Here is a 16,397-nt window from a genome sequence, read left to right as displayed (position 1 = left end):
AATAAATGTGCATAGTGGCTTTCCATCTGCACATGTGCAGTTTCATATGTCCTCACAAAGGAAGTATATTATGTATACATTCTTTCTTTGAAGTACATTGGCATTTTCATTTAATGATTTGAAAGGTTGATTTTTTTTAAGAGACCAAAGGTAGATTCTCAGGTTGGCATTCCTTATACTTCTAATGTGCCATGGTACATTTGACAGAAAACGTATTTATAATTGTCCAAACCCAGTTTCTGGTCTTGGTACTGCCACTAATAGCTGTGTGACCTTGGAGAAAGTGCTTGGCTTCTCTGTGCCTTAGTTTGCTTGTCAAATATGTACTTCCCCATAAAATAAGGGGATTAAAAGAATTAATTTCTGAGTTACTTTATTCTCCAAATAATATCACCTTACCTTTAGATAACATTATAAATATATATTTGATATCAGTATAACACTTTATCACTTAAAAACTACTTTCTTATGCATTCTTTCTTATAATGTTCAAAATTACTGATGTTCTATAATATACCATAAAATATGATACCTTAAAACTCTGAATACTTTTCTCTTTTTTTAGCCTTTTATATTTTACACTTCCACATACTTTATCTCATTTATGTTGCCCAACAATCTTATGAAGTAGGATTTGCTGAGCTGCTTTCAAAATGGGATGAGAGGATTTGCTCAGGATCATGAGCTAAAGAGGGGCAGAAGTCTTCTGAGAGTTGGGACAGTGTTTTCCTCTATCCCTAAGCTATGTATGATTTATTACTCAGTGAAGAAATCAAAAGAAAAAAAAGAGTCTAGAGTTCTGTCCTTGTTGTTAGGCATATGGATGAAGACAAATGAGAGCTTTTCTCTTACCAAATAAGTACAGTGATTCTGATCTTAACTCGAGGGAAAAAGCATTCCAAGGAATTTCAGGTTTCTCGGTCCTAAAGATTGAGACATAGGAAAAGAGAATACCCAGGTATTTCTGTCCGGAATGATGAAGACCTTCTGCCAAAGCTTCTATTAGGCTTTAGAATATGTACAAAGAGTAAATTAGTGCCATATATCACTTGAGGATAGAAGTTCAGTATTTGCTTTGAATGGTTAACAATTCCAGGTGAGCAAAGGACACTTATTTTGGTAGGATATTTCTATGTTGTCAGTTTGTTTATCTGTTGTGTTAAGGCGTACCCAGCTACAGTTTTTTTTTAATACATAATCTTAAGAAATGCAGCCATTGTTTTCCCAAGGAATTAGCTTTTGAGTATTCTTTCCAAAGCAATAGGAATTCATTTCTATGTTGCTTGTTTTGCCTGAGACTGGGTGAAATTATAAGCTCTGTTCTGTGAGTATTCAGGCAGAAAACACTAAGTGGCTGGATTATGTTAACTCTGAATATTTTTCTCCTTTTCTCTGCTATTGTAAAAGAAAGCGCTGAATGTTCCACTGTGACTCTTCTGAATCCTCTTTTCCCAAACAAAAACGATGCCCATTTTCTCTTCAGACTTTTAAGTTCTAGGAATTTGAATAAATTTTGAATACTTCCATTGGATTATACTATAACACAACAATCAAATTGTTTCATTCACTTTGGTTTAAGATTACAGGGAGCTACTAGACTTTCAGATAAATAAAGAACTTCATGATTTGTGTTGTGACCCTCATAATGCCATTCTTAAGGCCTGTTCTGCACTGGCTTTCCCAAATCCCTGAGTTCTAGTCTTGGCTCTGTGGCTAATTATTGATGTGACCTTGGGTTAGTCACTTTATCTCTCTAAGTCTTAATGTCCCTGTTGGTAAAATTAGAGTCTAAAGAGTTAAAATTCATACACTCAAGACTGATTGACTGCCTCTGATGGGCAAGACACTACCCCAGCCCATTGTAAGTGCTAATGCTTTTTGAGTGAAAAGAATAAGGAAAATAAAGCTGAATCAGACCAGCTAGCAAGGAATTTACATGGAGGGTGGGGGTGGGGTGGGATGCAGAAGAGTAAACCATATATGAAAATATATAAATAAATAAAGAGTGTGAGTTATGTATCTTAATATCATATCATACTCTACATAGTCACAGTGTAATTTCAGGGAGAAAAAAACTGCTACCATCCAAATAGTTAAAAAATGAATTGGCGCCATACCTCTTTTGGGGAGGGAAACATAGGTATGTCATGTACTTTTAGAACTTGAAGCATATAATTTATAACCAGAAAGGATTTGAGTGTCATCTAGCCCAACTTTCTCACTTTACAGATGAGAAAAACCAAGGATTAATTTCCACTAAGATCAGAAATAAGCTATGGTTCCTGCTATTACCATAACTATTTTCTACTGTTCTGGATATCCTTGTAAATTACAAAGACGTGAAACTGAAATATCCATGAATAAAATAAGACATGAAACTGAAATAAACCTATTAGAAAGGAAGAACACAGACAATAATATGATTATAAATCTAGTCAATCCATAAGAATAATCTGTAAAACTTTCAGTAGGACAATTTGGTTGTGTCTGATTATGAAAGTAACATTAAAAAAATTAAAAGCTTTCTTTTAGACAACAACAATTTAAAAACTTATCCTATCAGTAAAAAGTTTTATATTCTGCCCTTTGTATCCGTGGGTTTTGTATCTATGGACTCTACCAACCATAGATGGAAAATATTTGGATAAAAAAAGGATGGTTGGGTCTGTACTGAACATGTACAGAGTTTTTTCTTGTCATTATTCCCTAAACAATACAGTATAACAACTGTTTACATAGCATTTACATTGTATTAGGTATTATAAGTAATCTAGAGATGACTTAAGGTATACAAAAAAGTTATGGATAGGCTATATGCAAATACTCTGCCATTTTATGTAAGGGATCCCCCACAGATTCAAGGGGCAACTGTGGTGTTCAAGAACAATTCTATAAGACTATGGTATGAATCTATATGAAAAAGCAAAACTAAACTAAACTAAAATTCCTTACTAATTGAGGTACTTTAAAAAATGGAATTCCTAAAAAGATTTGACCTTCTTGAAGTTGTATTTAAGTTTATAAAATATCAGTTCTTTTCAAATAAGAGTTTAACATAGACCTAATAAAAATCTCAAATAAATTTTGTAGAAAAATTAATACATTGATTCAAATGTTTACTTAGATGGATACATTGATTCTATCAGGAAAAATAAATGGGTGATTATAGTTAAGAATTTTTGAAGAGGAAGAGAATAAAGGTGATTTCGTTTCTTGTACGTATTGCCAGTTATTATAAAGCTACAATAATGAAAACAACAGATGTAGTAAGTGTCATATCAATGAATACAATTGAAATCCATAAATCAGATGCTAGTGAGTAAAATGATTTATTTGTGACACAGAAAGCATCCCAGCTTAATGGAGAAAGGATTGATTGTTCAACAAATGGTGATGTAAAATCTTCTTATTTGGAAAACTTGAAATTTGCTCCTCATATGTATATCAAACTTTCAATTTCAATCAAAAATTTCAATTGGGATAAGGAATTAAATAAGGAAAATATCAATAAAAACAAAGAAAAATGTAGATGTCTGTATATATAATCTTGGCATAGAGAAGACATATCTAAACAAAACTACAAAAACAGAAAGTATAAACTTTTGATAAATTTGATCCTTTAGAAAGAGAAAACTCATATTGAAAAACTGGAAACAAAATGAAAAGACAATCAGCCAGCTGTGGTGGTGCATGCAGTCCCAGCTACTCTAGAGGCAGAGGTGGGAGGATCGCTTGAGCTCAGGAATTTGAGGCCAACCTGGGCAACATAGCAAGACCCTGTCTCTAAAAAAAAAAAAAGGACAAGTGGCTGGGTGCGGTGGCTCACACCTATAATCCCAGGACTTTGGGAGGCCGAGGTGGGTGGATCACCTGAGGGCAGTAGTTTGAGTACTCGAGTAGTTCGAGTAGTAGTAGTGAAACCCCGTCTCTACTAAAAATACAAAAATTAGCTGGGCATAGTGGAGCATGCCTGTAATCCCAGCAACTCGGGAGGCTGAGGCAGGAGAATTGCTTGAACCAGGGAGGCGGAAGTTGCAGTGAGCCGAGATTGCGCCGTTGCACTCCAGCTTAGGCAACAAGAGCGGAACTCCGTCTCAAAAAAAAAAAAAAAAAAAGACAAATGATAAATTGGATAAAATATTTGCATTGTTTTTTGACAGAATTAATAGACTTAATAACTATAGAATTCTTACAAATCATTAATAAATACACTGATATCAGAATAGGAAAAATAAAATAGGCAGATACAATTAGATAGTTCCAAGAAGAAATGTCACTGGCCAATAAAATTTGAAAAAAGTGTTAAACTCATTGATAAGAAATGCAGTGAACAGTGGTGACATACCTTTTGAATTTGCATGTGGTGAAAGATAATTCTTAATAATCTGATGGTAGAAACTTATGTTGCTATGACGTTTTTGGAAATTAGTTTGGCATTATGTATGACATTGAGCATTGAGAGAGTTCATACACTTTGCCATAAAAATTCTGCTTCTGGAGCTGGAAGTCATAAATGATTACTAGAATGTAATCAGGATTATATTAATCATAATTATTGTAATAATGTAATTATGTAATTAGAATGTGATGCAACACTCTTTTCATGGTAAATGGGAAGAGTGGTATGACAACACATCCTGTTTTCACTCAGTATTTGTTATGGTTTGGTTCTGCTTCATGGAAATACTATTTTCTATCTCTTTTGGCAAAGTGAAGCCACATCAAACAATGTATTGGAGAGAATGTTCTCAATAGCACATTTCTTTAGATCAGACATAAGACAAACATCTTCAATAATCATTAGTTTCCCCTACCACAGAGTTCCCTAACTCCCAGGCCACAGGCCTGAGCTCTGCCTCCTGTCAGATCAGTGGCAGCAGCATTAGATTCTCAAAGGAGTGCAAACCCTATTGTGAACTGCACAGCAGTTTTTATATTGCAGTGTTATAATAGAAATAAAGTGCACATTAATTGTAATGTGCTTGAATCATCCTGAAACCATCCCCCTTCCCCTGATCTGTGGAAAAGCGTCCTCCACAAAACTGGTCCCCGGTGACCAAAAGGTTGGGGACCACTGCCGTATCTTATAGGAGGAGACACAAAATAATATGCTACACACAAAGTCTCCACCGGGCCTGTTTAATGTAGAAAACCAGGAAACATTCCCTAAAGCTTTGTCCTAAGCTGACTTATTGTTTTATGGTTTTGTAGAAAATGACTTGGAAATGTTTATAAACAGACTCTGTTGAGAAGCTTCTGAAGATCCCTGGGACCTAGGGACAGAGCATCCACATTTTCCTTTAACCCCTGGAGACTTTGGCAGACTTCTTATTTTGGCAAAATATTGTATGTTCTGAAATTAATGGAGCATTTCTTTCTTTTTTTCCATTTTAATGGATGATAGTGTGGAAGTAATTCGTCTAGGACACAGTTATTTTATAAACTGGGACCGGAAGATGTATTATTCTCGAAAAGCAATACCTGCAGAGGCTCGAACGACCACGCTCAATGAGGAACTGGGGCAGATTGAGTACATTTTCTCCGACAAAACGGGTACCCTCACTGAAAACATCATGACCTTTAAAAGATGTTCCATTAATGGGAGAATCTATGGTAAGAGAAACAGTTCCTTTCTCTTAACGATATTGTTAACAATTTCTTGAATAACTGACCCCATTAAAAAAAAATTTAAAAATCCAAAACAATCACTGGCTTTCTTATCAATATGGGCACCGTCAGCATCTACCATATAGATGCTGATATGCTTGGCAGATGATAAATTCTCACTAAATATGTATTGGATAAATGTTGAGTAATTTAGATGAAACTTTGGGTTTATTGCCATTCATGGATAGAGAAGAGGGTTAGATATGATACTCTCTGAAGTTCGTTTCAGTGCTCTGTGTGATTCTTTTTTATTATTATTATACTTTAAGTTTTGGGATACATGTGCAGAACGTGCAAGTTTGTTACATAGGTATACATGTACCATGGTGGTTTGCTGTACCCATCAACCCGTCGTCTACATTAGGTATTTCTCCTAATGCCATCCCTCCCCTAGCCTCCCACGTCCCAACACTCCCTGGTGTGTGATGTTCCCCTCCCTGTGTTCATGTGTTGTCATTGTTCAGTTCCCACTTACGAGTGAGAATATGCGGTGTTTGGTTTTCTGTTCCTGTGTTAGTTTGCTGAGAATGATGGTTTCCAGCCTCACCCATGTCTCTGCAAAGGACATGAATTCATCCTTTTTTATGGCTGCAATAGTATTTCATGGTGTATATGTGCCATATTTTCTTTATTCAGTCTATCACTGATGGGCATTTGGGTAGGTTCCAAGTCTTTGGTATTGTGAATAGTGCAGCAATAAACATATGTGTGCATGTGTCTTTACAGGAGAATGATTTGTAATCCTTTGGGTATATACCCAGTAATGGAATTGCTGGGTCAAATGGTATTTCTGGTTTAGATCCTTGAGGAATTGCCACACTGTCTTCCACAATGGTTGAACTAATTCACATTCCCACCAACAGTGTAAAAGTGTTCCTATTTCTCTACATCCTCTCCAGCATGTGTTTTTTTCCTGACTTTTTAATGATTGCCATTCTAACTGGCCTGAGATGATATCTCACTGTGGTTTTGATTTGCATTTCTCTAATGACCAGTGATGATGAGCTTTTTTTCATATGTTTGCTGGCCGCATAAATGTCTTCTTTTGAGAAGTGTCTGTTCATATCCTTTGCCCACTTTTTGATGGGGTTGTTTGTTTTTATCTTGTAAATTTGTTTAAGTTCTTTGTAGATTCTGGATATTAGTCCTTTGTCAGTTGGATAGATTGAAAATATTTTCTCCCATTCTGTAGGTTGCCTGTTCACTCTGATGATAGTTTCTTTTGCTGTGCAGAAGCTCTTTAGTTTAATTAGGTCCCATTTGTCAATTTTGGCTTTCGTTGCCATTGCTTTTGGTGTTTTAGTCATGAAGTCTTTGCCCATGCCTATGTCCTGAATGGCATTGCCTAGGTTTTCTTCTAGGTTTTTATGGTTTTAGGTCTTATGTTTAAGTTTTTAGTCCATCTTGAGTTAATTTTTGTATAAGGTGTAAGGAAGGGGTCCAGTTACAGTTTTCTGCATATGGCTAGCCAGTTTTCCCAATACCATTTATTAAATAGGGAATCCTTTCTCCATTGCTTGTTTTTGAAGGTTTGTCAAAGATCAGATGGGTTGTAGGTGTGTGGCGTTATTTCTGAGGCCTCTGTTCTGTTCAATTCGTCTATATATCTCTTTTGGTAGCAGCGCATGCTGTTTTGGTTGCTGTAGCCTTGTAGTATAGTTTGAAGTCAGGTAGTGTAATGCCTCCAGCTTTGTTCTTTTTGCTTAGGATTGTCTTGGCTATATGGGCTCTTTTTTGGTTCCATATGAAATTTAAAGTCGTTTTTTCTAATTCTGTGAAGAAAGTCAATGGTAGCTTGATGGGGATAGCACTGAATCTATAAATTACTTTGGGCAGTATGGCCATTTTCACAATATTGATTCTTCCTATCCATGAGCATGGGATGTTTTCCCATTGTTTGTGTCCTCTCTCATGTTCTAGAACAGTGGTTTGTAGCTCTCCTTGAAAAGGTCCTTCACATTCCTTGTTTGCTGTATTTCTAGGTATTTTATTCTCTTTGTAGCTATTGTGAATGGGAGTTCACTCATCATTTGGCTCTCTGTTTGTCTATTATTGGTGTATAGGAATGCTTTTGATTTTTGCACACTGATTTTGTATCCTGAGACTTTGCTGAAGTTGCTTATCAGCTTAAGGGGATTTGGGGCTGAGACAATGGGGTTTTCTAAATATGCAATCATGTCATCTGCAAACAGAGACAATTTGATTTCCTCTCTTCCTATCTGAATACCCTTTATTTCGTTCTCTTGCCTGATTGCCCTGGTCAGAACTTCCAATACTATGTTGAACAGAAGTGGCGAGAGAGAGCATCCTTGTCTTGTGCTGGTTTTCAAAGGGAATGTTTCCAGCTTTTGCCCATTCAGTATGATATCGGCTGTGGGTTTGTCATAAATAGCTCTTATTATTTTGAGATACATTCCCTCAATACCTAGTTTATTGAGAGTTTTTAGCATGAAGGGGTGCTGAATTTTATCAAATGCCTTTTCTGCATCTATTGAGATAATCATGTGGTTTTTATCATTGGTTCTGTTTATGTGATGGATTATATTTATTGATTTGCATATGTTGAACCACCTTACATCCCAGGGATGAAGCCAACTTGATCGTGGTGGATAAGCTTTTTGAAGTGCTGCTGGATTTGGTTTGCCAGTATTTTATTGAGGATTTTCGCATTGATGTTCATCAGGGATATTGGCCTGAAATTTTCTTTTTTTGTTGTGTCTCTTCCCAGTTTTGTATCAGGATGAGGCTGGCCTGATAAAATGAGTTAGGGAGGAGTTTCTCCATTTCTATTGTTTGGAATAGTTTCAGAAGGAATGGTACCAGCTCCTTTTTGTATTTCTGGTACATTTCAGCCGTGAATCTCTCTGGCCTTGGGCTTTTTTTGTTGGTAGGCTATTAATTACTGCCTCAATTTCAGAACTTGTTATTGGTCTATTCAGGCATTTGACTTCTTCCTGGTTTAGTCTTGGGAGGTTGATGTGTCCAGGAATGTATCCATTTCTTCTAGATTTTCTAGTTTATTTGCATAGAGGTGTTTATAGTATTATCTCATGGTAGTTTTATTTCTGTGGGATCAGTGGTGATATCCCTTTTATAATTTTTTATTGTGTCTATTTGATTCTTCTCTCTTTCCTTCTTTATTATTCTGGCTAGTGGTCTGTCTATTTTGTTAATCTTTTCAAAAAACCAGCTCCTGGACTCATTGATTTTTTGAAGGGTTTTTCGTGTCTCTATCTCCTTCCATTCTGTTCTGATGTTAGTTATTTCTTGTCTTCTGCTAGCTTTTGAATTTGTTTGCTCTTTCTTCTCTAGTTATTTTAATTGTGATGTTAGGATGTCAATTTTAGATCTTTCCATCTTTCTCCTGTAGGCATTTGTTGCTATAAATTTCCCTCTAAACACTGCTTTATCTGTGTCCCAGAGATTCTGGTACATCGTTTCTTTGTTCTCATTGGTTTCAAAGAACTTACTTATTTCTGCCTTTATTTTGTTATTTACCTAGTAGTCATTCAGGAGCAAGTTGTTCAGTTTCCATGTAGTTGTGTGGTTTTGAGTGAATTTCTTAACCCTGAGTTCTACTTTGATTGCACTGTGGTCTGAGAGACTGTTTGTTGTGATTTCCATTCTTTTGCATTTGCTGAGGAGTGTTTTACTTCCAATTATGTGGTCAGGTTTAGAATAAATGCAATGTGGTGCTGAGAAGAATGTATATTCTGTTGATTTGGGGTGGAGAGTTCTGTAGATGTCTATTAGGTCTGCTTGGTCCAGAGTTGAGTTCAAGTGCTGAATATCCTTGTTAATTTTCTGTCTCGTTGATCTGTCTAATATTGACAATGAGGTGTTAAAGTCTCCTACTATAATTGTGTGGGAGTCTAAGTCTGTTTGTACGTCTCTAAGAACTTGCTTTATGAATCTGGGTGCTCCTGTATTGGATGCATATATATTTAGGATAGTTAACTCTTCTTGTTGCATTGATCCCTTTACCATTATGTAATGCCCTTCTTTGTCTCTTTTGGTCTTTGTTGGTTTAAAGTCTGTTTTTTCAGAGACTAGGATTGCAACCCCTGCTTTTTTTTGCTTTCCATTTGTTTGGTAAATATTCCTCCATCCCTTTATTTTGAGCCTATGTGTGTCTTTGCACATGAGATGGGTCTCCTGAATACAGCACACCGGTGGGTCTTGACTCTTTATGCAATTTGCCAGTGTGTCTTTTAATTGGGGCATTTAGCCCGTTTACATTTAAGGTTAATATTGTTATGTGTGAATTTGATCCTGTCATTATGATGCTAGCTGGTCATTTTGCCCATTAGTTGATGCAGTTTCTTCATAGTGTCAATGGTCTTTACAATTTGGTATGTTTTTGCAGTGGCTGGTATGGGTTTTTCCTTTCCATATTTAGTGCTTCTTTCAGGAGCTCTTGTAAGGCAGGCCTGGTGGTGACAAAAATCTCTCAACATTTCCTTGTCTGTAAAGGCGTTTATTTCTCCTTCGCTTATGAAGCTTAGTTTGGCTGGATATGAAATTCTGGGTTGAAAATTCTTTACTTTAAGACTGTTGAATATTGACCCTCACTCTCTTCTGGCTTGTAGAGTTTCTGCAGAGAGATCCACTGTTAGTCTGATGGGCTTCCCTTTGTGGGTAACCTGACCTTTTTCTCTGGCTGTGCTTAACATTTTTTCCTTCATTTCAACCTTGATGAATCTGATGAGTATGTGTCTTGGAGTTGCTCTTGTCAAGGAGTATCTTTGTGGTGTTCTCTGTATTTTCTGAATTTGAATGTTGGCCTGCCTCGCTAGGTTGGGGAAGTTCTCCTGGATAATATCCTGAAGGGTGTTTTCCAACTTGGTTCCATTCTCCCCATCACTTTCAGGTACACCAATGAAACGTAGGTTTGGTCTTTTCACATAGTCCCATATTTCTTGGAGGCTTTATTCATTCCTTTTCGTTCTTTTTTCTCTAATCTTTTCTTCATGCTTTATTTCATTAAGTTGATCTTCAATCTCTCTGATATCCTTTCTTCCACTTGATCGATTCAGCTATTGATTCTTATCTATGCTTCACGAAGTTCTTGTGCTGTGTTTTTCAGCTCCATCAGGTCACTTATGTTCTTCTCCCAGCTGGTTATTCTAGCTAGCAATTTGTCTAACCTTTTTACAAAGTTCTTAGCTTCCTTGCATTGGGTTAGAACATATTCCTTTAGCTGGGAGGAGTTTGTTTTTACCCACCTTCTGAAGCCTACTTCTGTCAGTTTGTCAAACTCATTCTCTGTCCAGTTTTGTTCCCTTGCTGGTGAGCAGTTGTGATCCTTTGCAGGAGAAGAGGCGTTCTGGTTTTTGGCATTTTCAGCTTTTTTGCACGGTTTTTCCTCATCTTCATGGATTTATCTACCTTTGGTCTTTGTTGTTGGTGACCTTCGGATGGCGTTTTGTGTGGATGTCCTTTTTGTTGATGTTGATGCTATTCACTTCTGTTTGTTAGTTTTCCTTCTAACAGTCAGGCCCCTCAGCTGCAGGTCTGCTGGAGTTTGCTGGAGGTCCACTCCAGACCCTGTTTGCCTGAGTATCACCAGCGGAGGCTGCAGAACAGCAAAAATTGCTGCCTGTTCTTTCCTCTGGAAGCTTTGTCCCAGAGGGGCACTTGCCAGATGTCAGCCAGGACTCTCCTATATAAGGTGTCTGTCGACCTCTGCTGGGAGATGTCTCCCAGTCAGGATACACAGGGGTCAGGGACCCACTTGAGGAAGCAGTCTGTCCCTTAGCAGAGCTGGTGTGCTGTGCTGGGAGATCTGCTGCTCTCTTCAGAGCCAGCAGGCAGGAACATATAATTCTGCTGAAGCTGCGTGCACAGCCACCCCTTCCCCCAGGTGCTCTGTCCTTGGGAGATGGGAGTTTTATCTGTAAACCCCTGACTGGGACCGCTGCCTTTCTTTCAGAGATTCCCTGCCCAGAGAGGAGGAATCTAGAAAGGCAGTCTGGCTACAGAGGCTTTGCTGAGCTGCGGTGGGCTCCGCCTGGTTTGAACATCCTGGCTTTGTTTACACCGTGAGGGGAAAACTGCCTACTCAAGCCTCCGTAATGGCGGATGCCCCTCCCACCACCAAGTTCGAGCGTCCCAGGTCAACTTCAGACTGCTGTGCTGGCAGTGAGAATTTCAAGCCAGTGGATCTTAGCTTGCTGGGCTCCATGGGGGTGGGATCTGCTGAGTTAGACCACTTGGCTCCCTGACTTCAGTCCCCTTTCCAGGGGTGTGAACGGTTCTGTCTCACTGGCATTCCAGGTGCCACTGGGGTATGAAAAAAAACTCCTGCAGCTAGCTTGGGGCCTGCCCAAATGGCTGCCCAGTTTTGTGCTTGAAACCCAGGGCCCTGGTGGTGTAGGCACCTGAGGGAATCTCCTGCTCTGCGGGTTGCGAAGACCATGGGAAAAGTGTAGTATCTGGGCTGGAATGCACCGTTCTTCATGGCACAGTCCCTCAAGGCTTCCCTTTGCTAGGGGAGGGAGTTCCCTGACTCCTTGCACTTCCCTGGAGAGGTGACACCCCACCCTATTTCTGCTTGCCCTTCATGGGCTGCACCCACTGTCTAACCAGTCCCAATGAGATTAGCCAGTTACCTTAGTTGGAAATGCAGAATTACCCCCCTTCTGTGTTGATCTCATTGGGAGCTACGGACCGGAGCTGTTCCTATTTGGCCATCTTGCCCAGGTCCCCCCCAGCTGTGTGATTCTGTTTTGTAGTGCTGAATAGAACCATATCCTAGGGAGGGCAAGTTCTTGGTAGCCTGAGTTATGTCAGTAAGGGCAGCATTTTATACTTGATTCCTATCAGCTCTGGGGTTTATGTAAGTGCACATGGTTTTGGGAATCTACTATTCATTTACGGGGCTGCCTTGAATGGCCAGATAAGCTGTTTCATTAATACCCACTTCTTGTTTGCGTGCTTTTATCAGAATACATGCTCTATATTTGGCTTTTCAAGCATTCTGTTTATATGTGACCCTTGTCACCCCAACGCTGGCCATTTTGCAGATTGTTCCTTCTGCTGAGAGCACAGAGGCTCTGCGGAACTTTCTGTGGATTCCTCTGGTCTCCCAATGTCCCTTCATGGGATTCTGAGTGTCCACTTTCTCAATACAGAAATCTCAGGAAGTAAAGGAAATCCAAGAAAGAGGGGAAACTTTTCCTTTGTCCCCTGATGGGAAACTTCACACATTGCCAAGTATTTTAAAGCAAGATTTGACCCTGAACAAAACTAAGAAGAAGTTGATGTTTGCAATCTCCTACTTTTTGACCTCCTTTGGTTACCCACACCCCCATAACCCATGGTCATTATGGTTTCCTCAGCTGTCTTCCACTCCTAGCTTCCCCTCCTGCCTTCTCTGGCAGTAGACAAGATGATTTCCAACCTGGACTTCCACAAGCCCACAGTTGCATTGTTATATCAATGTATTAATCTTATATCAGTATCATAATGACTGGTAAATAACATAGAACCTTTCCTTAAAAAGTTCCCATTGGACATTATTTTCAGAGGCTTTCTAAAAATATTGCTTTAACCCAAAACATAGTTTAAATGGGAAACTTTTAATCAGAATATTGAAAATATTTTGAGTTTTGGGGACCTTTTGGATTTTTTTTGCCACATATTGATCTAATAATACAATCACTTCTAGGAAGCAATCTTAAAGGACTTATCAGACATGTGGACCAAGATTCATTTGTTGAAATGTTTATCACATTTTGTGATAAATGTCCTATTTTTGGAGAAGGCTCTTGACTTTCACAAGATTTTTGCAAATCTCCAAATTCACAAATCCCATGATAGCTTGTAATTCCTCTCGTGAAATGCAGGAAAGTAACTTAAAGGTTTAAGTAATCCCTTTAGACTCTTAATTTATATGCTGTTATAATTTATAATGCATTTATAACATCATTAAAATAAATTCTTACTAAAGCACTCAATGTTTCAGAATCATTTTTCCTTGTTTTCATACAAGTTGGGGGTATTAATATCACAGATGTAGGCCTTGGGAAAATTTAACATTTGACTTTAATTTATCTAAATCTTCTATTTCCTGGCTAAGAAATATTATCTTCTTAGGCAATTTTTCTTCACTTTCATCAACAGCCCTGTAGATGGGCTTTTATTGTAGGGAGGAGGCAGACCATTTAACACAAAGACACAGTTTTTTTTTTCTTTTTCTCTTTTCCATCATTTTATTACAGTGACTGCCTACAGGGTAACCACTAGAGCATAACACAGTGAATTTGAGATTTAAATTCCAGGTGCTAGGCCAGATTCACTCACTAGCTCAGGGACTCCTCCCACACAGCAGCCATACAGCATTCCAGATTCAGACCAGCACCCCAGAGAAACAACAAATAGAACTGCTTGTCAAGTGGTTGGTGCTCATAGCATTGTATAACGAAGAGAGAGAGAACTTAGATTTAAAAACCCACTATGCTTACTTTAGTTTTCATTTAGTCATGTCATTTTGAACCATTCTTTGGTTCCCTTATCCATAAAACAGAAATGAAAATCTTCACTTTGCAAGTTTATTATAAGGATCAGTGATAATTTAAGAGCCTGGCACAGGTTGATTCAAGTAACTTTTTTTTTTTCAACTTTTAAGTTCAGGGGTACTTGTTCAGGATGTACAGGTTTGTTACATAGGTAAACGTGTGCCATGGTGGTTTCCTAGACAGATCATCCCATCACCTAGGTATTAAGCCCAGCATTCTTTAGCTATTCTTGATGCTCTCCCTTCCCACATCAACAGGCCCCAGTGTGTGCTGTATCCCGCATGTGTCCATGTGTTCTCATCATTCAGCTCCCACTTATAAGTGAGAACATGCAGTGTTTAGTTTCCTGTTCCTGTGTTAGTTTGCTGAGGATGATGGATTCCAGCTCTATCCATGTCCCGGCAAAGGACATGACCTCATTCCTTTTCATGGCTGCATAGTATTCCACAGTGTATATGTACCACATTTTCTTTACCCAGTCTATCAGTGATGGGAATTAGGCTAATTCCATGTCTTTTCTATTGTGATTAGTGTTGCAATGAACATATGTGTGTGTATCTTTATAATAGAATGATTTATATTCCTTTGATATATACCCAGTAATTGGAATGCTGGATCTAATGTTATTTCTGCCTTTAGGTCCTTGAGGAATCGCCACACTGTCTTCCACAATGGTTGAACTAATTTACAGTCCCACTGTAAGAGTTTCTTTCTCTCCACAACCTTGCCAGCACCTGTTATTTTTTGACCTTTTAGTAATAGCCATTCTGACTGGTGTGAGGTGGTTTCTCATTGTGGTTTTGATTTGCATTTCTCTACAATGATCAGTAATGTTAAGCTTTTTTTCATATTTTTGTTGTCCCCATTTATTCTTCTTTTGAGAAGTGTCTGTTCATGTCCTTTGCCCACATTTTAATGGCGGTTGTCGGGTTTTTTCTCTTGTAAATTTGTTTAAGTTCCTTGTAGATTCTGGATATTAGACCTTTGTCAGATGGATAGATTGCAAAAATTTTCTCTCATTCTGTAGGTTGTCTGTTCACTCTGATGGTAGTTTCTTTAAGTAACTCATTATTATTATAACAAATTTAATCCTGGCAAATAGTATGAAACCTTCCAATGCCAAGTAAAAATTAAAAAAAATTAATGACTCACAATAGGGAAAGGGAAAATAAATTATGCTACATCTATAATCGTGGGCTACTATACAACGATTCAAAATAAGATTCACAACAATTTGATAGGAGAAATTCTCATACTTTACATGGTTAAAAACTGTAAGAACAAGAAGATTATGAACAATATGGTGAATATATGTGTATATAAAAATACACGATAAAATCATTCTACAAATAGTCGTTATTTCTGGATGAAGGGAAGTGATTTTTATTTTCTATTGTAAATGTCCCTTATTTTCTATTAGATCTATAATAAGTACATATTAGCTTTGTACTAAGAAAAAAGTTATTTTAAATTTCTGGCATATGGGTGGCTATGTTTTCTGACTGCAGAAAGTACTGGCATTGTTTAAGGCTTACATGCTAATTTGATCTTGATATTACACAGATGTATCTGGCCCAAACCAAGATAGGCAAAGTTCTGCATTGGGAAGAATTGGCCTGGCAAGGATATCATTTTGGATTTCTCAACAGTGGGAATGATGTGGAAGATAGAAATTTGCCTCTTGCAAATATCATAGATAATGTAATAACAGAATGATAACATTTACAGAAAAACATAATTGCTTCATTTTTTGTTTTAATGCCTACTGCATTTTAGTCCTATCTTGGGCAAACACGAATGTCTCACTGCATAATTGCCATGTTTATGGTTACAATTTGAAAGCACTCCTAAAACCATTCGCCTGTTTAAATTCATAATGCCATTTAGTAATGGTGATGTAATAAATAATAAGTGTATTCCTTAAAACTAAATGTCTAATTCTAATTTCGGTTTCACTTACTTTTAATTCTCAATTTTTGTTTTGTCAGGTGAAGTACATGATGACCTGGATCAGAAGACAGAAATAACTCAGGTGTGGAAGTGATAAAATTTTATTCTTAGTTTTAATTTCAAATTATATGTACTTTTAAGAAAATGATAAACTTTTAGTGTCCTGATTTCCACTAAGACCAGATGAGATACTTAATGCATAGCATTAAAAAATAGATTAATATGATTCAAAATTCCTTCTCATATTACTGAACCAACCAC

The 16,397-nt window shown here is 37.7% G+C and overlaps 1 protein-coding gene across 16 annotated transcripts in view; it reads left to right on the top strand.

Moving 5' to 3' along the window:
• Positions 1–16,397, top strand: part of ATP8B4 (ATPase phospholipid transporting 8B4 (putative)) — a 333,420-nt gene that overhangs the window by 204,749 nt on the left and 112,274 nt on the right. For all 16 annotated transcript variants that reach the window (XR_010151382.1, XM_063794140.1, XM_063794142.1 and 13 more), the window contains 2 exons: positions 5,405–5,613; positions 16,175–16,218. Coding sequence is in view for 15 of the 16 variants with exons in the window: in XM_063794140.1 (XP_063650210.1) it covers positions 5,405–5,613; positions 16,175–16,218 (253 nt within the window). In the remaining variant the exon portion in view is untranslated. The remainder of the gene's footprint in view (positions 1–5,404; positions 5,614–16,174; positions 16,219–16,397) is intronic.

This window comes from Pan troglodytes, chromosome 16, assembly GCF_028858775.2.
Source record: "Pan troglodytes isolate AG18354 chromosome 16, NHGRI_mPanTro3-v2.0_pri, whole genome shotgun sequence".
NCBI classification, from domain to species: domain Eukaryota; kingdom Metazoa; phylum Chordata; class Mammalia; order Primates; family Hominidae; genus Pan; species Pan troglodytes.
This window is presented reverse-complemented; position numbering and strand designations above follow the sequence as displayed.